At 47.5% G+C, this 24889-nt stretch overlaps 2 protein-coding genes across 8 annotated transcripts in view; both read left to right on the forward strand.

Annotated features, from left to right (window-relative positions):
* Positions 1-5481, forward strand: part of syt14a (synaptotagmin XIVa) — a 39773-nt gene extending 34292 nt beyond the window's left edge. For all 6 annotated transcript variants that reach the window (XM_042073106.1, XM_042073103.1, XM_042073105.1 and 3 more), the window contains one exon: positions 284-5481. In XM_042073106.1, coding sequence (XP_041929040.1) covers positions 284-597 — 314 coding nt within the window. In that variant the 3' untranslated portion in view covers positions 598-5481. The remainder of the gene's footprint in view (positions 1-283) is intronic.
* A 1161-nt stretch (positions 5482-6642) lies between these two features.
* sertad4 (SERTA domain containing 4) lies at positions 6643-23923 on the forward strand. Of its 2 annotated transcripts, none has more exons than XM_042073141.1 (4): positions 6643-7534; positions 20119-20289; positions 20909-21027; positions 21873-23923. In XM_042073141.1, exons 2-4 carry the CDS (start codon positions 20136-20138, stop codon positions 22716-22718), a joined length of 1119 nt encoding a protein of 372 aa, XP_041929075.1. In that variant the 5' UTR covers positions 6643-7534; positions 20119-20135; the 3' UTR covers positions 22719-23923. The 2 variants fall into 2 exon arrangements, with proteins under 2 accessions (XP_041929075.1, XP_041929076.1); XM_042073142.1 differs by having other exon boundaries at positions 20912-21027.
* Positions 23924-24889: the final 966 nt, after the last annotated feature.

A 24889-nucleotide genomic window follows, 5' to 3' on the forward strand; every position in this document is an offset into this window, starting at 1 on the left:
TGATATACATGATATTTTTTCAGTACAATAGTGATTTCTAAGGAATATGTGCATATCTTGTGGACAAACATAAGCACTAAACTCAGTGAGGTTTTCCTATCACCAATCTTGGTGATCATATTTTTTCCAAGAGATAAAGTTACAATACACTTTACCATAATTTTCCAAACCTCTATAGCAATCTAACCTCAGATTATGTAGGTGTTGGATTTAGCCAGTGAAGCTCTCTTTGACTTTCATTTAATGGACTTCTTTCTTACCTCCCTCACTTGCCCTCTCCCAGACACGTTCGTCAAATTGACCTTGCTGAACTCCATGGGCCAGGAGATGTCCAAGTGCAAGACGTCCATCTGCCGTGGGCAGCCCAACCCCACCTACAAGGAGACGTTTGTCTTCCAAGTGGCCCTCTTCCAGCTCTCAGACGTCACGCTCATCCTGTCCGTGTACAACAAGCGCAGCATCAAGCGCAAGGAGATGATCGGCTGGATCTCTCTGGGACTCAACAGCTCCGGCGAGGAAGAGCTCACGCACTGGACACAGATGAAGGAGTCCAAAGGGCAGCAGGTCTGTCACTGGCACAGTCTGTTGGAGTCGTAGGGGAAAGACAAACAGAGGGACGGACGGACGGTTGTAAGTATGAAGGATACAAGTGATGCAGACCAACCCGGCCAAGCCTCAGAGCTGCCCAGGGACAGACAGAGCTGTCCCACCGTGCATTCTGGGATATGAGGTCAAGCTCAGGCTTCTAAAAGGGTTCTGAGAGGCAAACTGAGAGTTTGAGTTTCATTCGTTAAATGTATACTTTTGTTGTTGTTGTTGAACTGAATTTGAACCAATGTTATATGGATGGCGTACTCCCTGCCAAGGTATCAGGTTTTTCGAGAAAGTGTGCTTTTTTTGTCCTAGTACTGTACTGAGTATGTGCTGATATAGCTGGGGCCTGAGAGCTTTGTCACTGGTGTGGCATCCTTCAGACTGCACCGTGTTGCAAAAGATGGCAGCTTGAGCTCCTGATGATGAGTCATTTCAAGTCCATGGGATTAGCAGCAGCCAGTTGTTTGAGTTTGCTCTCGAGTCTTGAGTCGCAGGCAGGGGACAGGTGTTGGGACGTACCCAGCATGCTTTAGTCTGTGCAAATAAGATCCCAGCCCAGTGGGAACTCCAAGTCTCACTCTCTCCGCATGGAGCCCAGTCAAAGAATTTTATCAAATCTAAACAAGGACAGACTTGCATCATATTTGCACTTGTCAGTGTACAGAGAGTTCTTGCCTGTCCTTCATGACACCAACCTCTCTTTATTCCACCAGCAGTGCTCCAAGTTTCTAAAATCAATTTTTAACTGAACAGCAGGCAAGAAAGCCACATGTTCATTTTAAACATAGGCACATAATTGTAGTACTTTTTCTAAACAATATGGCTAATTGTTCCAATAATTCTTAATCCTGAAATTAAGGAGAACCTATCTTTAATTACATGTAAGACACTCAAAACAACTCTAATGTAATTAGATTTTTGACATGTGTTGCTCTGTCATTTGAAAGAGATGAGATGAAAAAATATACGTATGTACATGACATGAAAAATGCAAGTAAATGATTGAAGACAACTGACAAAGCTACATCAGTACAAAGCTGAGTTATCCACTTTAAACATTGGTAATAAAGCCAGACCAATGTTCTCACCAGCGTTTGAAACAGGTCTAAGACTTGTAAAAGGCTATTTTTGTGATGATTGCAGAGGACTCTGTGACCACACAATGATTTGTGGGGATTTTTGTGGTGCAGGATGACTCACAGAAACTCCAACTCCTGGCCAATCAAATTATGTTTGAAGTTTAAAGCAGGACACATCCATTTTCCATTGTGTCCCTCCAAAAGGCGTTCTCCTCCACCCGAGAAAGAACGCCTGATTTCCCTTGGAGAGGCTGTATTTTCTGAAAGGGACACTTATAAATGACATCAGTTACGTTCTCCCACTATAGTTGGTTTGTCTGCTCATCCTCAGTGTTGTGTGCCACGGTGGCACACCTAGAATGTTCTCTGCATGCCTTACACTTTCATTTTTCACACCGCACACATCTATTTTAAGCACGGCTGCCATCCCCTTGTGTGTGCAGTCCAGAGTGTGTGTGTTTTTTTTCCCTTTCTTCAAGGTCAGACCTGCATGTCCTCACCCACTCTTTAGCACATCTCCGTGTGCAGGTGGAACAGTCACAAGCAGAAAAAAAGAAAACAAACAAAAGGGGGAAAAAACATAAACAAAACATGTTTGACATATGTCTCTAGTGCCCAATGCTAGAGTCTGCATTTATGAATGAGAGGCAAGACACTAAACGGTGTGTGAACCTTGGAGTGAGTCCAGCGATTTTTAGTGGAGCCTTGCTCATTTCTGGTCTGGCCTAAATGGTGAAAACAGACGCTATAATTTTATAGGAGCTAGAGCCTATTTTGTGTAGTTAGGTTTCAGCTACAGTGCTGGTGTGATGTGATGGTGAATAACTGCTGCAAATGCAATGTTATGTAATTAGTAACTTGACATGTTCTGCCATAAAGCCCACATAGTTCTCTCTGAGAAGCTGGCACATCTACCATTTTGGAGTGTCTCATGAACTTGACCCCAAGACTGTTACAAATCAGATTTGAGTGATTCGCTCCTCTTTAATTGTTGCATGAAGTTTAAAGGGTTGTTTTCTTAGTCAGCGTTACATTGTGTCCCGAAAACAAGAAATAATTTCACAGCCATTCTCTCATAATCTAACCTTTTTTGAATAGAAAAAAAACTATTAACCTCCAAACTAGCCACAGCAGTTGTTCCCTCAGAGAGCTCTGAGCAGCATCAGGGGAACAATGACACATCAGATCGCTACACGACACCACAGATGTCATACAGCCACTCATAATGCCAATGATTATGCTTGCTGTTGTGCTAAAACATGCTTGGATATATGAAGGCATTATAACATGATTTCAAGTACCAATCTGACATATATAAAGCATGACTAGATGAATGCTTGCTTTGACTTACAGCTGATAACAACCTTTGTTATGACAATGGCGGCTGCAAGTGGGGATGATGGCATGCCCATCATTTTGTAGTCCTATTATACCTAAAACCTTGGAAGCTGTCACAGAATTATAAAAGAAATGTAATAGGAACTGTCTGAATATAATGAGAAATGTTGTGGTGGGCTTGTGTCAGAAGATGTCAAGCAGGGTGTCAGTCCCCCTGAGCTGTGCAGCCCAGGGACAATATTAGTGACAGGTGAACTAAAAGTGGCCTGCTTGCTGGTGGTTGCTTTTCTAATCTGTCATGTGTCATGATCTCTGTGTGATCTTACAACTTAAATGGTTCTATTGATTCTTTTTGAACAAAAGTTAACTTCTCACTTATCTATTGTTACATACTGTATACGCTTATATAGATTTTTCCTATCTATTTTTGTATTAATAATGGGATTAAGGAACAGTTTCTCGTTGCAAAGCTCTGTGAGCGGTATGGTTTTGTAGACCTCAGTTCAGTCTGTTCTCTTTTTCGTACTTGTCTTTCTCAGTTATGTAATTGATTAAAAAAACATTGTGGTATAAAAACACAAAAACGATAAGCCACAAGGTACTAGGAAATTGACCCAAAACATGAAATATGGGCTAGACCAATTTAAATATATGGGAGGTGTTGTGACTATGTGTGCTGTTGTTCTTAGGCTGTGCTGATGTCAGCATCTGTTATGGTAATAATGCGCGTCTAGTGTTGTTCTCTCTTGGACAAAAAGAAAGTTAAAAAGGGAAAAACTACATTATATGGAGTCAGCCTTTTGAACTGGTATCTTTTGTGACTGCAAAAAAAGAAGCACATCCCTACAGCACAGTACAGTGAAATGCACCTTGTGAAAGAAAGTCAGCTAGAGTATGCAAACATTGCCCTAACGAGAGAAATAGAATCCCCCCTCCCCCTCCCCTGCCCCGTCTCTCTATCTATCTCCCCACTCTCCTTCTTCCTGTCTTCTCTCTATATTTCTCTGCCCCCCCCTCTCTCTCTCTCTCTGGGGGCTCAGGGAGTTCTGTGTGCAGAGGCGTCAGAGTTTGCAAGGCTGCGTGGGAATCTGTTGCCGTGAGGAGTTAGTGCCAAGTCTGGGTGTGATCAAAGCCAAGCCCTTCACTACAGGATTACGGCTTCTCTCATACTGCTCTCAATCAAGCAGGAGGGGAGAGGAGCAAAGTGTTAAATAGCCATCAGCCTTTAGCCTCCTCCACATGGTCTGCTCAACCCCTAACATGTCCCCTCAGAATTGTGCATGGAGAATGGGGTGTCAGTACCTCACCCCATGTACGCTATTGACAACGAATGTCTCTAGGCACTTTTACGAGCTCCTACTATCTACAGTTAACAGAGGGGGGAAACACGGCTTTTAAATAGGCTGAGCCACTTGATACTGTCATGGTGGATGTAAAAATGTATGTATCTCCACAACCTTTAAGCACAGCAGCATTCACTATGTTGCCATCCCTTTCACAAATCCAGAGCATAATCAGGCTGTTACACGAGACTGACATGCCAGACAAGGTTGTTGAGAGTCGAGAGTGGTCTGCGTGAGTAATTGCTGGGTTTAGCTGGCCATTTGCGCCCCCCTTTACAGATTTTTCTGCCACCACCGAACAGGGCCAGCGTTGCTTTGTGAGAAATGTCATTCGGAGTTCTCTGCTGGTAGCTTTTAAATCATTCCTGTCAAACTGACACAAGTCAAAGACCTGCTACTGGATAAGGGTTTTGCGATAGACGTGAACTTGCTGCCAAGTGCTGAGGAGTGTGGCGGAGTGTGGCCCCACTGCTCAACGAGGCCAGGCTCATTAACACCAGCACAGGCAGAGGACCCCCGAGTCACCTCCCGAGTTCAATCTCTGTGTTTTAGCCTAGCCCACTACTGAAGCTAAGACGAGCGGAGTCCTTTAATTCACAACACGTTTTTGTAACCAAAGAGAGGCCACTGACTCATCTGTAAGTGCCTGGGTGAAGAACAACAGGAATTTACCAACACCAGCATTACACCAGAAATATGTTAGGAAGCCCAGGGTTGCTCTTTCAGACAGCACAATACTCACTACTCACCATAACACTTTCAAAGACAAAAATCTCTCTATATACATATATATATACAGTATAAATATCCTTTCACAAGGTGTGTTCCCACTACTATTTTTCAACATGTGCAACATTTTTTATGTATCTGTTATATGCACTGCTTAATTGGTCAGCCTCATTTTGGTTGCTTATTGCTTATTGTTATGTATATTGATTTATATACTGTATGTCCTTATATTTTCCTTTGAACAAATTGCCTCTACCCACCGATTTGGTCGGTGCCTTACGTTTTTCTCAGAAGCGTTCCTATGAAGTGATGTTGTCACCTCATTGTATGTAACTGTACTGTACCTCTGTATTTCTATTTCATTTGTAACGATGTCTTATGTGATAATTTATGAGAGAAAAAAGAGATTTGTATGTAATATCATTGTTTTAAAAAGAAAAAATGCTTGAATCCCTGGTCTGTGTGTTTGTCCATAAAACTTTTTTTCAAAGGTACTTCCTCATAGAACTGATGCATTTGTTATAGTTTCTATTAAGATGTGTGAGTTCCACCAAACGAGACAGTGGTAGACTTTTTCTTCTGTATGTTTCCATAACCAACAATACCATACTATTTATGCAACATACTGTATTATCTATGCACACATGGCATTATACAATTGCAGACCAACCTAGTATAGCCTCAGACATGAATTGTATATTCTCTTTACCTCAGTGGCTCTACACAGACTCTTGTACAGCTATAAATACACATGTGAAAAATATGTGCCAGAACACGGTGCAAATGAGGAGCCAGGCGCGGCTGCCCACACGCACACATTTAACCAACCCACACTTAAGGTCAAGACTTTTAAATGGGCTTAATTAGCCATCATTTCAGAGTTACAAAACTGTGTGGGAAGGCTTTCTTGTGTGTTCTGTCAAACACAGAGAGAGAGAGAGAGAACCCTGGCTGTATAGCTGAACTCGCTCCATCTGCGGTGTTAAGACTGCAGAATAGCCTACACATTCAGATGAAGTGGATTCCCTGTAACTTTTTCTGGAATTATTAATAGGAAATGTTTAACAGTGTTTTCATGTTCTGTGGCAAATGTCGAACAAAAGTAGATAATCACTACATTAGACTCAGTTGATGTCTCGGATGTGGCCTTTTCTCTGCTCTGCACTACTCTTTTAGGACCAGTAGGTGGAGCTAGTGTTGCTGTGGTTGCAGGTACTAACGAGAAAGTTTTGCCACTTTCATGGTAGTAGTATTCAATATCGAGGCACTCGTGAGTTTTGTAACGCTCTCCCCTCAATTTGAAATATGTGCCTGAAGGTGCAACCCAAATTTAAGGGCAACCTGTGGCATAGTGAGAGATCATATTGAGATAACAGTCACTGCACGGTAACGTATTTTTTTTATCTTTGAATAGCGTACTGCAAGAAAAGAGAAACTGACCTGCCTTGGTAATACCTTTAAAACTTTTTTTGGTGCTCTTTGCTGTCACCTGGAAAAGTAATTTTACAGGGACGCCTGGGTAAGAAAAAGAGAGAAAGAAAAATAAATTCTGAGGTTTGTCCCAGATGTGCCTTCCTGTAAATTTGGACAACCTGCACATATGTGAGAGTGACACACAAAAAAAAGAAACGGCGTGGTAAAGTAGAGAGGGAAAATAGGTTTGCATAATGAACAGGGCCGTGAGCAGCAAGAATTGGCACTCGTCCGAAAGCTATTCTAAATAGGAAACACACTAGAAATGCATGCTGGAGTAAGGCTGGAAAATAAGACTCGACGCTGTTGGATCAAAGGGGAAATGTATAACAGATGACTGGGCCCGCTCCCTCCCGTTCTCATTCTCGGTCACACGTTAAATCCATCTCTATGCTGAAAGCGGTCCAACAGGGGACTACCGCTGGAACAGAATAGATCTGATTTGAAAAGTGCTTTTGACCGTGAGGGATGGGGCGACGCTGGTGTGCTCTCCAGACCTTTACAGCTGTCGTTCCAAGCGAGAGAAGTGCTGCAACGTCGCACCTTCGCGGATTGCTAACGAAGTCTGTCAGGACTACAAAGGCAAACAACCTGGATGGACGCGACCAAAATACCAGAGCTTCATCATAACGGCTTTGTTTGAATGCAGACACGGATGAAGTCAGGACACCCGTCACATACCGTTGCTGAAAGAAGTACGGGCATGATTACGCGATTTAAGTGACATGCAAAACCACTTTGCGCGATTCTATGTCGATGGAAATCATTTTGCTAATGATATTTATCGCTGTCAATGCAAGTATTTCCTGGCGTGAAGAATATTGATGAACATTGTAAGGCAGCCGTTCTGCACGCCCCAGGAGACTAGCCTATGATCTCAGAGCGCGGAGGACTGTTTGTGAGGGTAACATTAGCTACAATTACATTGACTTTACGTAAGGAAAAGAATTCCGGGCAAGTACATCACCCCCATTCTAGGTAAGTCGCATATGATTTGTGTGTGACACAGGTGTGAAGACTATCTAATGAATTTGTAGTTTATTGCATTAATGGGTTTTTATTGTCATTATTCCGACCTCGATGATGATTAATCAGCGCGCTGGTTTTAGTTGACGTGACGGGACAATATGGCAAATCATAAGGATAATTTGCTCCAATGTTTTGATATTTTCTAAATTTTCAACTAAATGTAATTTTCATCATAAACCTTATATTAGGCTATCTTAGCATATACCTCCTGCATTCATTAGGAGTTTCAGGATAATTCGACTAATTTAATAACTTTGGCTCATATGACTGTAATTCAAAGAGGTTAAAATATCTTTAGTTTGACAAAATGCACTGGTACTCTAGCGCTTTGTTAATAAAACCTTGTTGTATTGCTACTGAGTAGTCAATAGGCTACTTTGTTGCTAATTGAAAGATGATATCTGAATCTGTTTGAAATATTATAACAAAATATTATTTGTTGTTGAAATATTTGAAATGGGTTTTAAACATTTTTAGTAAACAGTGTAAAATTTGGGACAGGAACGAGCTGACACGACCAGCTTGTCATGTATCATCAATGTATTTGTGTGTGTGTGTGTGTGCGTGGGAAATGGGGGGGGTGCTAGAGAAAGTGGCTGTTAGCAGCCACTCTCCCTCTTACACGCCCTTGAGGAGAAAAATGAGCTCTGGAAGCAACTCAGTGGGACATGGAGGGGTCTGTTTCCTCCTCATTCCTCTCTATCTCTCTCTCTGTCTGTCTCTGTTACACCCCCCACACCCCTCCTGACTTCTCAGTGTAGAATAATCCACACAAGCCTTGTGGGCTGGCATTAAACTCGGACGCACTTGGCCCTGGTGGCTGCCAACAACATCTGGACTCACTTGCCAGGAATCCAACCTTTGCTGTTTGTTTCCCTTAGAAGGAGAAGTGCGTAAGATGGAATTGTGATAGTCTCGCAGACACGCAGGGAAGCAGGCAAACGTGGCTGTGGCTTCTCTCTCTCTCTCTCTTTCTCTCTCTCTCTCTTTCCCTCTTTTTTTTCCTGTGGAGGTTGTGTTCATTCCAGGCCAAGGCTATTGTTTGAGCATGGCTCCTCTTGTCAGTGTGGCATCTGTTCCCGAGCCTGGGGCGATGTGCAGGGGTGTACCCCCAGAGACCGCCGTGCCAGATTCGCTTTCTCTGCTCCCTCCCATTGATCCTGGTCGCAAACGCTGGCACACACACACACACATGCACACACACAAAGCCCCCAAAAGCCCACACAGTCGTTTACCTCCTAGAGGGCTCTCACCGCTCCATCAATCGTATCAGTGTCTCTGCAGACTCTTATCCTCATTAAGGATGCATGCCATTAGGTAGCCTACAGTTATTCCCACAATTCATGCCTCCCAGCGGGGGGAGTTGAGGGCGTATGTGAGTCTATCTGACTATACCAGTGTGTGTGTGTTTGGGGGGGGGGCACAGAGTGATCCAATACCATTGCACAAACAACACAGGCTGAAGACACTGACAATTAACAGCAGAAACGAAGGTTAAAGAGAGGTTAAGAGGGTCACTATCAAATCAAGGAGCCTCATCTGTCACAACACTCACTAAATGCACATTGGCCATTGCCATGACGTTTGATGATTCACTGAGAGACAGAGACAGACAGGGAGAAAGGGGGCGGGAGAGACCGAGAGAGAGAGAGAGAGAGAGAAAAATTATCAGAAAAAAATAAATGGGATGAGACTGTAGTCTACCTCAAGCCATAAGTACAGTGATGCAGAAGCAGGCCCAGCATTCCTGTGACATTGATGTGGTGTTGTGTCAACACGATCATGTTTCGGCAGTGCCTCTCCTGCCCCCATCCCGGGGCCATACTGTGGCTTTGGATGGGTGTTGGCTGATTCGGCTGTAATTTCCTTTTTTTTCCACCTTCTTTCTTCCTTTCTTTCGTTCTTTCTTGCTTGGCTGTCTTTTTTTCCTGCTTTGAAATGGACCTGGGCTAGACAAGCTGGGAAGCCACAAAGGATTTGGCAAGTCGGAAGGGTGTTTCTGGTTTTTACGAATTTTTTTTTTTTAAGAACGTGCTCTACTTTTCCAGTCTGAATGAGTCATAGCACCACACAGATCGAGGTGTGACCTTTAATGGGTTGGTGGTCTTTGCCTATTTTGAACATTTTGTACCTTTGGCTGTCTCTACCTGATTTATGTTCTCTGCTTACAGACAGTATTAAAAAGCCATTCGGTGTCTGTACCTGGGATGTGGGCTAGAAAACCCTCTGGGTGTGTATCCTTCTCACTAATGTGCTGTTTCAGCAGCCAAACACTGAAGGCTTAAGCTTAAAATTTTTCCTGTTTCTTCTTTTTTTTTTTTGCACTGGTGAATGTTACTTGATAAATTGACTGGAAAGAAAGAGAGACAGCTCCCTCCCTTTTAATGAGGCAGTGCGCAGCTGAAGGTTAGGTCTCAGGAGAGCCGTCAACGGACCGAAAATGTGTTCCCCACATGTTGATGTCTTTTCCTGCGTTTGGAGGAGCGATCCAAAACAATGGAGCTGTGGTTTGATGAGGGCTTTCAGGTTCAAGCACAAAGAGCCACTTACAGATGAAGAGAGTGGGAGAGAAAGAGAGAGTGTGTGTGTGTGTGTGTGTGTGTGTGTGTGTGTGTGTGTGTGTATGTGTGCATGTGTGTGTGTGTGTGCATACCCACATGTGGTTTTACCTCATTCTATTACTTACAGTTTCCATACTCTTCCATGTCACAGACTTCAGAATGTCAGTGGCACCACTCCTATTCCCTGCTGAATGGCTTGTTTTTATCTTACCTCATGTAGGAAAACTAAATCAGCAGTGACTCCTACCTTTACTTAAAATACATCCTACCAATTAAATTAGGTTATTTTTTACTCTTTTTTAAAAAAAAACATGATTTCCACAAATCCTCCACATATTCTCAGCTTTAGGTACATCAGCTTGTGTCTCTATGTAAATCAGTACTATTTTGGTACCATCGGAAGTAATATGTACTTTTAGTTATTATTATTAAAGAGTGTTTCGCTGAGTCACCTTAGCTGTCTTGTTTCTTTGACCAGACCTATAATAGCCCAACTCAGAGCCCCTATCCTGATCAGGGGAAGCACTGAAACAAACTATGATGAAAAGCCTGTTTTAAGTTATGTCAGCAAATTGTGACCTTTGAAATCCTTATTTTAAAGGTCATCGCTGGCTTGTTTTAAAACAAGACTATATGTCCTCTCTTGGCACGCACATGGCTGAGTGTATTTCATAATGGCTCGCTTTTTCACTTTTGACGCCTTTGCACATCCAGCAGATATTACGCAACTGCCCTCTGTAGCTGCTGCGCTCTTTATGTTTTATGAATGTTAGTAAACCACGGGCAGATGTACTGTGGCCATCTGCTGGCGTAAGGAATGGATGACAGTGAACAGTTACATTCTCAATTCTGCATGGGGAGAGTCTCTGTTATTCCTTTTGTTTGTCAAAGGCAAGGTCCCACCCAGAGCCTAAGCCCCGCTGGCTTCAACATGTCCTCTGCTCTACCCTGGCCTTAATAATGCTACACGTGGCCTCCCTGTCAGAACACATGTCTGTGCTCCGTGGGAGAAGAATGCCCAGTGGCCCTGTGTGTGTGTGTGTGAAGCCTGTGTGATGTGTGTGTGTGTGTGTGTGTGTGTTTGTTTGCTTGCTCGCGTGCCTCGGTGTGTGAAAGTGGTGGTGGGGGGTTCTCTAGCCGCGCTTAGTCATGCTGCTGTGGCAAGAAACAACCTCGTAGTGACTCGGGCAGAGAATTCAAAGAGACTGAGAACACATGGAAATAACCACTGCGTTCCTACATCCTTTTCCTCCCCTTTTGTGCTGCCACATCACTTCTGTCAGATGTCATGTTGCCCCCTCCCCCCAACACGCACACACACACACCTAATATATCGCCCCCCCCCCCCCCCCCCCCCCCCCCCACCGCCAATTCTCTTCAACTATGTGTTTTTGTTGCTCCTTCAGATACAGTGCCACTGTGTGTCTGAAATGGAAACAAGTGATGACCTGAATCTTTCTCCGACGGAAAGAGGGAAAGATTAAGCCTCATTTGTGTTGTTTTTTTTCTCCTCCCGGTAGACGGGGTGAAGTGAAGGCGCTGTAAATGGTAGATAATAGATGTTGAGTGTGTGTGTGAGTGTGTGCGCGCGCGCGCGCGTGTGTGTGTGTTTGGTTGAGGAGGGGGGTGGTGAGGGAGACACCTCACTCTCCTCCTCTCCTGCTCGCTGCTGTGTTGGATAATCTTGTTTGAATGCGCCGTGAGTGGCTTGATGTGAATGCGCCCCCCCCCCCCCTCCTCCCCCCTTGCCTGGCAGGTCCGCTCCTCCTATAATGGCAAACTAATTGTTTGCCATGTTATTAAACCCCCTTTTCCACTCGCTTTCTCTCCTCTTCCTCTTGGCAGTCAAGCTGCTTGCCACTTTCGTTGGGCTCTTGGACCCAAGTAGCGAATGTGTAATCTCACAGTTTGCACATCTCTCCCGCTCCCCTCACTCTTGCTCTCGTGTCATTTCTCACACCATCTCTCTCTCTCTCTCTCTTTCCCTCTTTCTCTCTCTCTCTCCCTCGTGTTCTCACTATTACTCACACATTCACACACATACACACACACACACACACACACAACAGAGGTTCATTCTCTCTTGTTGAAAAATGGTGTGTTGTTTTATCTTTTAGACCTCTTCGCTACATATTTAAAGGCTTTGTGGAAGTGTATGGGGTATTCCAACAACATTTAGCAAAGTGCTGATTGCCATAGAAGGATAATACGAGGTTGCAAACTCCTGAGGGGTTTGTACTGCGAAGAGCCGATGTGAAAACACTGTCACTGTGAGCCACATCGCCTAGATTATCACATTCCAGTCATGATTTACACAGGTACTAAAACCCCAGCCACGCACAGGGGACGACATCATTGTGTATAGAAAGAACATAATGATTGCCTTTTCGGCACTGGTTGGCCGAAGTCGTCGAGCCCAGCCAAAACCTATACATTACCTCAGTGGAAAACTGTAATTGTGTGGCGGCCAGTTGGGAGGCATCAGCTAATGATTCATTCTGCACAGACAGCGCACCACTAGCAGACAGACAGACAGACAGACAGACAGACAGACAGGGCATCAAAGCTCACAGGACATCTCCCTTCCTCAGAAATGATCGCCGGCCCCTGCGCCACACAGGCTGACTCCATGGAGGAGCGAGCGCCAAGACAGCGGTGTGTCTTTTGTCACCTGAGTGCTGATGGAACTTTGATGAGGTGCCGGATGGAGTGGTGGGGGTGGTGGTGGTGTGTGTGTGTGTGTGTGGGGGGGGGGGGGGGGGTGTCTTTTCATGTGCCTGCGTGGAGGTGGCTGGTTGAATGGTGTGTTTGAAAGAACGCAGAGAATAGAAGAAGAGAGAGAGAGAGAGCTTGTGCATTACAGTACCTCCTGTGTCAGCCCCAGCGACTTCCAAGAGGAATTCAAAAGGAAGCTACTGCCATTGGAGCATCAGAGAAAGAGAGAGAGAGAGAAAGAGAGAGAGAGAGAGAGAGGGAGAGAGAGGGAGGGCGGCTGACTGTGGAGCGGAGAGGAGCAGAGCGAAGCAGAGCAGGCGCCCGTCAGCCGAGTCAAAGGCGTCTCTGACAGGACTCCCCCCTGCTCGCCTCTGATTAGCGACGTCTCATTCAGCACACAGAGGGTCTGCCGCACTGTCTTACCCCCCGCCCTGCATCCCAATCACACACACACACACACACACACACACACACACACACACACACACACACACACACACACCCCGCCCAACCCCACCCTTCCTCTTCTTCTTCTTCTTCTTCGTCTTCGCCGCCTCACTTTCTCATTTACAACAGCGGCTGGCGAGGTGACAGATAAAGGTGACATTGTGACGCGCGCGACTGACAGATAAATAGGTTCCGCCGCCGCGCTTCCGTGGAGACGCTCAAGGTTCCTCTGAAGGCGTGTCGCCTCATCTCAGTCGAATGTTCTATAAAAATGAGGTGTGTGGGGGGGGGGGGGGGCGTTGGTGAGCCCTGTCTTCCTCACCTTACTCTAATCATTGTTCAGTGAGTCGAGGTGGAAGAGGGACAGTGGCCGCTTATGACCAGCCTATCTAACCCTCTCCAGACCTGATGATGATGATGATGATGATGAGGCCGGTGCGTAGGCCTGGCCGGCTCGGTGGCCATCCGTGGCTGCTGAGGCGGAGTTCATAAATGTGTAATGATCTGTTACTAATCATTTCCCGCCACCCGCGCCTCTATCGGGGGGCCTGACTGTGAAATATCATTTGTGCCCTGTAGAGATGAGGCGATTAGTTCAGGAGACCTTTTTAGTGTGCAGTTGATCAGGAGGCCCGTGTGTGTGTGTGTGTGGTGTGTGTGTGTGTGTGTGTGTGAGTGTGTGTGTGTGTGTGTGTGTGTGTGTGTGTGTTTTTGGTCTGGAAAAGATTTGTGGCTTGCTGGTATTCTTTTCTTGTGTGCATGTGTGTGTGGGTAGGGGGGTTTGGGGGTGTTGTTGGTGTGTGTGTCTCTGTGTGTGTGTGTGTGTGTGTGTATGTTTGGTCTGGAAAAGATTTGTGGCTTGCCGTTATTGGCGGGGGTGTGTGTGTGTGTGTGTCTGTGTGTGTGTGTGTGTGTGTGCATGTACAAACATGTGTACCTCCGTTTCAGTACATGTATAATATGAATCTGTTCAAGCATATCAAGCATGAAAGCCTGCCTTGTGCCGGCTGGGTATAATGTGTAAGTGTGTAATGTGTTTAAGTGAGACGCACAGAAAGGCTGTGTGTGCGTGTGTGTGGCAAGCTCATTGTGTGTGAAGTGTTGTGCAATGCATGTAATATGTGAGGCTGGATCTGTGTGTACGCGTGTGTGATGTGCATAATATTAGAGACCCCCCCCCTTCTCTCCCTGGCTCTCCCTCTCCCCTCCCTCTCTCTGTATGTGTGTGTGTGTGTGTGTGTGTGTGTGACATGTCGAATGCAGGAGGCAGTGCTGTGTGTGGTTTTGCGTGACAGGCGGGCGTTAGATTTACAGGAGGCGGCACGCTCGGCTGGCAGCGGTGCGGCGCGGTATGGTACGGTGCGGTGTGGTGCGGTGTGGTGCGGTACGGTGCGGTGTGGTGCCGTGCGGTGCGGTGTGGTGCGGTACGGTGTGGTGCGGTACGGTGTGGTGCGGTGCGCTATGGGCCGTGCTCTCCGGCTGTGCTCGCTCTCCTGCAGGAGGGGCTCACAGAGAGGTTAAGTGCTGTTAGTGTCAGCCTCATGATTAAGAACCATAGGCACGGGGAGGACCGGCCTCCTGAGACACACACTTATTACAGAGCACTCAGCACTCACTTGAGTGATGTGTGTGTGTGTGTGTGTGTGTGTGTGGTATAGGTTGGTGTGTGTTAATATGCCTTGATATATTTATGACATGGGTTGCATTAGTAATGCTGCCACATTTATGTGTGTTTGTTTGTGTGTTAGAGGGAGATTGAGAGAGAGAGAGAGAGAGAAGAGGAGTATTTGTTTCCTGGGGAGTCGACATGTGTGAAATTTGCAGTTTGAATGTCTGTCTGTATGGAAATGTGTGTGTGTTTGTGTGTTAACACTTGGTGTGTGCTTCTGTGTGTGTGTATCGTGTGTCTGTATGCATGCATGTTTGTGTGGTAACACTTGTACAGTTGGTGTGTGCCTCTGTGTGTTTATGTGTGTGTGTGTGTGTATGGCTTTGTGTGTGTGTGTATGTAACACCTATCAGTGTGTGAGTGCACCCTGTGTTTGGTGTGACAGCCAGATGGCTCAGAGTGGCTGCAAGTCTGCGGCTGGGTGTGTTTACCTCCAAACGGCATGTTTGTTTGGTCTGCACTTGTGCTCAGGTGGCCGAGCACCGAACGCTGCCACGTATCCCACAAACACACACACACACACACACACACACACACACACACACACACACACACCTTGTGTTCTGCTCCAAGACCCTGACACAAACCTGCTCACTCGCCGGCCAGGCACAGGGTGTTCCTTGCGGCATTCGGCACAGCCCAGGGGGAAGGCATAAACATTCACATGCTCATCCCAAACACTCGCAAAGATTAATTTCCCCGCTCATTGAAAGCATGTTGAACTAATTGTGCTTCTGTGGCCGCGCCGAGCATATTTCAGCTTTATGGAAGACGTGTTTAATGTTGCCCCAGACATTTTCTCACGAACGAAAACTGCTCTTCAGTTGTTTTTTTTCCTTTTCTTTCCTTTTCTCCTTTCACTACATCAAGAGCACACTGATGATAAATAGCTTGTTTCCCCTCTTCAAACACCCTTCACTTAAAGTAGTCGACCTTGGTAAGTAGGTCAACATAAGAACTAGAACTGGTCTGCTGGCTCACGGCGTGCTTTCAAACATGGAAGATGTTCAACATTTTTAGAAATGCTGAAAGAACACCAACCAAACACACACACACACACACACACACACACACCCAATGTGTCATAATGTTCTGTACTCAGTATAATTCAGACAGTAATGTGAGAGAAGAAACAAAATGTCTGGACACAGCCTTGCTCTTAGTGTGTGTGTCTGGGAGGCCGGGTTGCCATGTGAAAGCGTAGCAGCGGAGGTGTGGTGGAAGTGTTTGGGCGGGGAGGTCTGTCAGGGGCAGTCTGCGGCGTCCCCGTGGAGAACGGGGGGCAGCCATGCGAGAGGATGACCTTTCAGAGTACATTCCACCTGTGCAAGGCGCAGTTAGTCTGCCATGACAGCTGCCAATATTGTTTGGGCTGTGGTTTTCACTGTGTGTGTGTGTGTGTGTGTGTGTGTGTGTGTGTGTGTGTGTGTGTGTGTGTGTGTGTGTGAGTGTGTGTGTGTGTGTGTGTGTGTGAGTGTGTGCATGTGTGTTGAGTGTACAGTTACTGTCCCGCAGGGATTTAGGGGTTAGAGGGTTCGTGTCAATCACACAAACAGAAATCATCCCTGAGGACATTCTCTCAAGTCATGACAAAGCTCTTCAGGCGCCTCTCTCTATCTCTCTCTCTCTCTCTCGTCTCTCTCTCGCTTTTTCTTTCACTCTTTCTCTTCCACTGTATCTCCTTCCCTCCCTCCAGTCTTCTCCCTCCCTCTCTCTGTCTCTCCCTCCCCTTTTTTTCTCACATGTTCTCTCTCCTCTGCCGTTCCCTTCCATCAGTGTTCACCCTCTCTCACCCTCTCCTCTCCTCTCCTCTCCTCTTCCCCTTCAGCTCTGTCCTCCTTCTCTCTCCCGCTCCCCCTGTCTCTCACCCTCTCCCCGCAATTAATTTCTCCTCATCAAAGGGAATAATGCAGAGGGTCGGCAGGCAGGCAGGCTGGAGGGGGGGGGGGGGACTGGGGCCAGATAAAGAGGAGCAAGCCCGCCGACTGAGCCCCAGACTGATTCAGCTTCTCTCGTCTGCTCTTCCTCTTTTATCCCTTCTTTTTTTCTCCTCTCTCATATTCTCTCTCTCTCTCTCTCTGTATGTGTGTCTATCTTGATTTTCTCTCTCCCATGCTCTCTCGAACCTCGAACTATCCCATACCCTTCTTGTTTCTGCTTTTGTCATTTTTTTCTCTTTTCTCTTTTGTCCATTCGTCCTTCTTTCTATTTCTCTATCCTTTTTTATTTGTTCTCTCCCTCTCTCTCTCTCTTCACCAGGACCTCCACACCCTTATTTCATTCCACAGAGACAACAACAGACAGAGAAAAAGACAGACACAGAGAGACGGAGAGAGAGAAGATCCCGCAGGGAGTTTTTTTCTCTTTCTTTCTTTTTTCTTTACTTCCCCTCTCTGCCTCTCCCCCCTCCCTCTCTCTTATATGCACACAGAAGCATATGAAGTTTTGCTCTACATACTGGGAGCATCTCTTCAGCCCCCCCCCCCCCTTCCTTCCAAACTTGGAGAGCTGTCTAATGTTGCTGTTGGTGATGGTGTCAGGCAAAAGAGAAAGGAGGATGAAAGCCATGGAGAGAGAGAGGGAGAGAGAGGGAGAGATGGGGGAATGTCTGAAGAAGGGCTCCCCTGGGACTGGAAGGGAGCGATGGCATGCTTGTTTTTGGAGCGAGGGAGTGTGTGTGTGTGTGTGTGTGTGTGTGTGTGTGTGTGTGTGTGTGTGTGTGTGTGTGTGTGGTGGGGGGTGTCGGAAGCGGAGCAAAAGTAGCTGGAGGTAAAAGACAGCCCTGGGAGGAAGTGGGCGAGCTGGCTAATTATCCGTGATGCTCCTGCAGGTTCAGTAACGAGCGACTTAATTAGGCCAAGGTCCTCGGAGCGGCTGGATGGGGCTGGATGAGAAAGAGGGGTGTGTGTGTGTGTGTGTTTGTGTGTGTGTGTGATGTAGGGGATGACACCTCCTGCTCCCCGATTCTCCACCAGCCAATCATGTCACCTCGCCTTCGCAGGAGTTTGAAGCTAGAGCTGACAGCCCCCCCCCCCCCCCCCCCCATCCCCTCCCTGCTCCCCACCTCGCTCTCCTCCATCAACTCTCACTCTCCGTCTCTCGCACATTCCCCCTTTCACTTGTTCCACTCCCTCCTCTTCCTTTTCAATTTCCAATAATGCAGAGGCACTTGTCACACTGTTGTCCCTTGAGAACTTCCTATAAAGGGCACACAGTGTCAGGCCTCTCTCTCGCTCTCTCTCTCTCTCTCTCTCTCTCTCTCTCTCTCTCTCTCTCTTCCCTCCCTCTATTTTACTTTTCTCCGTCCTTATCTGATTGATGGCGGAGTGTGTCGCGCTCGCCACCGCCTCTCGAGCCTGCACTCCCGTTAAGACATGGAAATTTAACCGTGACCGTAAACAAGCCGACCCGGCGAGAGAGCTGGAACGTGGCCCCCGAAACCCAAGGTTTGATTTATTCGCATGGGCCCAGGGGCCAAGGTGTTTCCGAGCGCGTGTCGACACGGCTTCACGCACCGTTTCTGACATGCTTGCGTCGTGTGCAGAACTCGAGGCACCGCCGTCGCCACAGGCCGTCCGGTTTTTAACAAGCGTGTTGACTTCACGGATCCGGAGCCCGAGCTGTCAATCAGGGCCTCTCGGAGCTGGTATCGTAATGACGGTAAACAGAGGAAGCCCTGGAGAGAAGTGGAAGAGTAAGCAGGGATGGTAGAGGAGGAGAGGAGGAGAGGAGGAGGGGAGGAGAGGAAGAGAGGAGGAAAGAAGAGTCGTTTAACAGCTGGAGATCCATTTTGCACTAAGGGGAGGTACTGATGGCAAACTTGATGACAGCGATTCACCCAGATCAAAAGGCAGATTGAGTTTCGCACTGATTCAATAAGCTCTCTCTTTCACACACACACACACAAGCACACACACACACACACACACACTTGTTCCAGCTCTCCTCGTTATACCCAATCCCACACACACACACACTCCCAAAGACAAATAGTTCAGTGTTCCCTCCTTCTCAGGGCTGCTTGCCTGTCTCAAATAACTGAAATGTAGGTCAACCCCATGGTCCGACAGAGCATCTTTTGATCAGATGCACTCAATGGAAGTGCATCGCAGTCACTCCACCAGGCTGATGAGACAGATAGTCAGTCTCATGTGGCCCAAAGCTTCCATGCAGTCAGCCCTCCTCCACCCCCTATACCCCCCCCCCCACCCCACCCCATACCTCTTCCATTCATGTGAAAAAAACATGAACTTTCCCAGCGAGACACTTTGAAACTCTAGTAGTGCTGAATTGCAGGCTCAGGCAAACTGAAGCGACATTCCAGCCCTTAAAAGCTGATGGGCTTCTTTGCCGTCAAGTGAATGAATCTAATTATACCACATCACTTTAATGTGTCTGGGTCTGGAGGTCACTGAAGGCCATTATGAGGAGCTTGGATGCACACGTTATTGATCTCACCAGTAGATAAGCTACTGATACGCCGGCTCTGCTGTGGTATCATTTGAATGTGTAACACCAGACATCAATGGGGGTAACCTCATCTGGCCATTAAATGCCCTTTTGAGTGGTTATGTGTCATGTGCTTTGATAGGAGCAGCTGATAGGCAGATAATGTTTATTCAAATGCTTTGTTAGTGTAACCTTTAAGTGCATGAGGAAGAGGAGGTCTGTTGACCTGGGGCAGGGAATGATATCAGCCTTGGTGTGGTCCCACAAGAAGACATGATCATGAGAGGCCATCGCTCAAGTTGACTTGTTTGCCTGGGTTTGCTGTTGTTTTATACCTTAAAACAAAAGTGATACAAAACCAAATAGACTGTGTGTCTCTTCAAAAGCAGTGAATCCAATACAGTATGCTTTTGTGTGTGTGTGTGTGTGTGTGTGTGTGTGTGTGTGTGTGTGTGTGTGTGTGTGTGTGCGTGCGTGCGTGCGTGCGTGCGTGTGTGTGTGTGTGTGTGTGTCAGTATCATACTGTGCTTGCCACCTACTCTACTCATGCATATGGGTACTCAGTTTGTAGCCTAATTTGTCTGTGAGTGTGTAATAGATGTGCAGACCTCTTGTGGGTTACAGCAGACATCTGTTGACTGGTAACTAGGACACGTGGCTCTGACCTCCGGTGACCTTTCTGTCCCTGGCAGGCCGCAGGAGGGGAGAGATGACCCTGGTCCTGTCCATGAATCCCTTCTGCGAGCACGAGGGGGACGCGCCGCTCCCACAGTACCAGCCCATCTGGGAGTCCGAGCGCTGCAGCAAGAGCTGCGTGTCCAGCCCGTCGCCTCCGGAGGGCGCCACCGAGGAGCTGGCCGAGGGTAAGCCCCCCCAACACGTCCCCCCACCACCCCACACGTACTGACCTCAAATGGCCGAGTTTTTGGGCAGCCCGGGCCTCAAAATACCTTGCCTGAGCAACACTCCCGAAATCCCTTCTCCATGGCAAGGCCAAGTTCTGCCCACACAGACACACACCACTCTCTCTCTCTCTCACACACCCATATAAACACTTACAAACACACACACACACACACACCCACACACACACCACTCTCTCTCTCTCTCATACACCCATATAAACACTTACAAGCACACACACACACATTTTCCCTCCTTTCACTAGACTGGCTATTGTCACGTAGTTGTGTCACAGCGGGCTTGTTTAAGGAAGGGAAATCTGGGGTGAACTCCAGCAGGCACTCTGCCCGAGCCCATCTTCTCCGCCTCGCCACCACAATGTTTCCTCCTCTCTTGCAAATAGCAGAGCGTGCGAGCGTTTGCATGTTTGATGCAGATAGAGGCTAACACACACACACACACACACACACACACACAGAGAGAGAGACACACACACACACACACACACACACACACACACACACACACACACACACACACATGTCGAGGTGCTTCACGACATTTCTTTCATTTCACCAGCAGAGCCTCACTGCAGGAGAGCCCCTGATCATGTGACAATGTCAAGGATCGCCTACTTTAAACGAAAGTTCGTGGAGGACGAGGAGCCCCACTTGAGCTTCAGGAGCTACTGCCAAAGCGTAAGTGCCGTTGAGATGGGTGGCGTGTCTGTAAGTGAGGCACTGTGCGTCTAAATATGACGATCTTAAATCACAAGTTAACTGCATGTCTGGTGTAAAAGCGGAAAGGTGTGGTGTAGATGGCCTATCGAAGAAAAAAACATTTCCCGAAAAAGGTCCTACTAGAATCCCATAAATCTACACAGAAACTTGGAGCAATGACACGGAAAATATAGTTAAGAGATGCTCATTTAGAAAATCCCATAGTGTCGGCAGACAGCATTCAAAGAAAACACAGAATTATGTGTTGGGGAATGTTTACTGCAAGTCACGGTAGCATCTTGTAATTATATATTTTTTTCAACTCAGTGAACTTTTGACTCCCCACAGTCTTTTTTTTGTTCATGTTTGAATGCTAAAGCACATACTGTAGACGTCCCTCTGGAAATAGATTTGTTTACCCAATGAAATCATCCAACCATTCTCATCTGTGCATGTTTTTTTCCCCCCTCTTGAACCGTTTTGCAAAGAATGAACCAAAAATATGGTGTGGTGTATCAGCTAAACCCCTGAAGACGATGAACCCTCTCACCCCCTCAGGAGTATTGTTCATGCCCACAGTCAGCTGCGCTCACACAAGTGTGACACATTCGCAGTGCACTGCACAGACAGGCAGTACTGTAGGCCGCCTATGAAACGGCCAGAAAACTGGGTCAGGGTACGCTCACGACGGTGCAGCGCAGTACAGGGCGATGGCTCTGATGGTGAACGCTCACAACGGGGGGTGTGTGTGTGTGTGTGTGTGTGTGTGTGTGTGTGTGTGTGTGTGTGTGTCTGCGTGTGTGTGTGTGTTTGTGTGTCTTCAGGTTGCTCCTGCTCTGGAGGAGCGCGCCCACGTCCTGCGTCTGTCCCTGGAGAAGATGCGCTTCATCGACGACCCCGAGGCCTTCCTGCGTCGCTCGGTGCTCATCAACAACCTCCTGCGCCGCATCCGCACCGAGATCCTGCTGCAGAGCGAGTGGTGTCTGCCCCCGGGGCCTGCCCCCACCCCCGCCGCTGCTGCCGCCTGCATCCCGCCTCCGGCCCAGGTCGGGCCCAACCACCCCCCGGTCCCCCAGTCGCTGCGGCCCTGCTTCGCTGCGCCGGGGCCCTACCGCAAGCGCTTCCGGCTGGTGCGGGGCGAAGCGCCCGAGTGCATCCCGGCCTGCTGCTGCTTCTACGCCGCTGGACGCTACCTCCACTTCCCCTTCTCTGTTTACGAGGGAGGCGCCCCTCACCCGTCCTCATCGTCCTCTTCCTCCTCCTCCTCCTCCTCCTCCTCATCCTCTCCACCAGCTTTCCCTCAGCTGCTTCCGGTGGAGGACGGAGAGGCCGACGGGGAGCCCCACTCGCTCTGCCCCGGGCTGGACCTCACAGAGGCCGCGGCTGCCGCCGCCCGGGCACTGGACTCCAAAGAGCCGCAGAGGAGCAGACTGCGGGAGCGGACAGTGGCGTGGGACAACGAGCGGGGACACGGCAGAGCCGGCGAGGACAGGCCGCGAGAGAGGGAGAGAGGGAGGGAGCGCGACAGGGAGCGAGAGCAAGAGAGGGGAGGAGGAGGTGCGGAGGCGTTGTCAGGTGTGGCGGCGGGCAGCCACTCGCGCTGGAGCCTGGACGCCATGGAGACTGGCCTCCACGGAGCGTTGGTGTGGAGCCAGGTGGGACGGAAATAGCGGCGGCTCCGCCGGCCCAGGGGGGGTGTGGGGAAGTAGAGCGGAAAAAAAGGTGAGGCCGTGACGGCAGGTGTTGGGCAGAGGCTGAATGTTGTCGCAGAGATTTGCACCGAGCATCAGGGGACTCGTTTGGACCGGGCCCATCCGGCTCATCTGATGAGCAAACTGATTGACCGTTACATTCACTCGAAGCACTCAATGCCCACTGGGCCAGCCTGAGTAGCACTGCAATGCTCCATACTAGAGCTCTGCAGGGCCTGATCAGGTCTTCTCCATTGAAAACAGAATTGTGATAGTTTGCGGTCAGCCTTTCACAGTCCATCTGATCGCAAACCCTGGCTTAAAAGGGATGGTCAGAAGAGTTTTATGTGAGCACAAGGTGCAGGGTTAATTTGGGCAGAGTAAAAAAAAAAGAGTGCAACAGCAACAAGCAGGAGAAGCATGAAGACCCGTTTCTGTTCAGAAACTACCACAAGGTGCCTTATTTCTTTTTTATTTGGAAATGTTAATAGAGTTTGTGGTTGTATTTGTGACTAAGTATCTTGACTTTCAAGAGACTACATCATGATCACCTCTGGGGACAATGACAAAGTTTTAGTTAAGGTCTGCTAACAAAAAAAAAAAAACTACATGGAAGGCAACAATAAACCACCAGGACACTTTCCCATGTTCTTACATTGATTAAAAGGCATTTCCCCATACAACTGGCCTCTTACACATGTCGTAGTGGGGGAACATATCAGGTGAAAAGATTAAACTACAGGTACATACTATAGACAGAAATAAACTAACTTGGTCACAAAACATGAACCATTCCATTCCTAAGCTCAGCCAACTGTCATTAGAGCAGATCCCTCTCTGACTTGAAAAGATACTGTATCTCTCTAAGATACCTGCACTCTGACAAGGTACAAATAAAAGTACCCTCACTTCAAAGTTAGCTTTTTTTGGATGTTTGTTATTTGTGCATTTCCCTTTGATTCCGTTTTTGTTTGATTACGGAGAGCTTTCCAGGAGCACCGGCAGAAACATCATACGAGCAATACAACAGTGTCATGATTGGAGACAGGGAAACAAAAGCCTATCTGTTTGCATTTTCTTACAAAGAGCATTGTTCTGAAATGTCGACCTACTTTGTTCAGTAATTTTTATGTGATGGTTTTTGTGACTGTAACAATGAATAAAGGAATGTTCAAAAGACCAAATTCCAAACCAGCTCCTGCTTATTAAAGTGATACGTCTTTTCATCACACATCCTTTGAGTACCTTCACATGTCATGGCTGAAATATTCAAACAGATCTGCCTCACCCATGCGCCTGAAATATGTAGGCCAAAATGTAGTAGCCTACTGTGGTTTGTCATTGAGAAACTTTGCTGTTGGTGTTTGGTATGACCTTCGTCTGGACGCTGCTATCCACAGCCACAAATAGACACACACAGGCACATAGGTGCGTATGTAGGTGACTACGAATTCAGCAAAGGCATTTTGCAAACTCCATCTTACAATCAGACTGGACGAATGATGGCTTGGTGCATGATAATAATGCAGTGATCTTCAGTCATACATTTTGCATTACACTATTATCTTAGCTGTATGTTTAAGTGCATCCATATGCACTCCTCCTGATTCCCTGAGATGCCTGGGTAAGCCTCCTAATGCTCCTTGAGATCATGCAGCAGCAGTGGAAGCAGAAAAGCACTAGAGGAATTAGTAGCATTACGTAATGCTACCAGCACTCTCCAGAGTGGCACAGAGGAGCCACTTATTTTTCATCCCTCCCCCCCCCCAGACTCTCGCTCATTCCCCCCACTCTCTCTCTCTCGCTCTCAGGCACTCACAGTCCTCTCTTCATCAATCTTGCACCCTTTTTGCTCCCCCCACACATACACTCGGAAGATCACACTCAACCTCTCTCCATCACACACACACACACACACACACACACACCACACACACACACACACACACACACACACACACACACACCCCTAATGCTCTCTCTTTCTGTTTCTTTTTCTCGCTCGCTCTCTCCTCATTATCTATCTCTGTCTCCCCTCATTATTCCAACAGCACCAGTGACACTTGTCCTGGCCCCCCTCCACCTGCGTGGCATTCCCCCCCTCCCCTCATCCCCCCTCCCCAGCCTCTCTACCCTGTGCTAAAAGAAGG

Source organism: Alosa sapidissima, chromosome 19 (assembly GCF_018492685.1).
Source record: "Alosa sapidissima isolate fAloSap1 chromosome 19, fAloSap1.pri, whole genome shotgun sequence".
Taxonomy (NCBI): Eukaryota; Metazoa; Chordata; class Actinopteri; order Clupeiformes; family Clupeidae; genus Alosa; species Alosa sapidissima.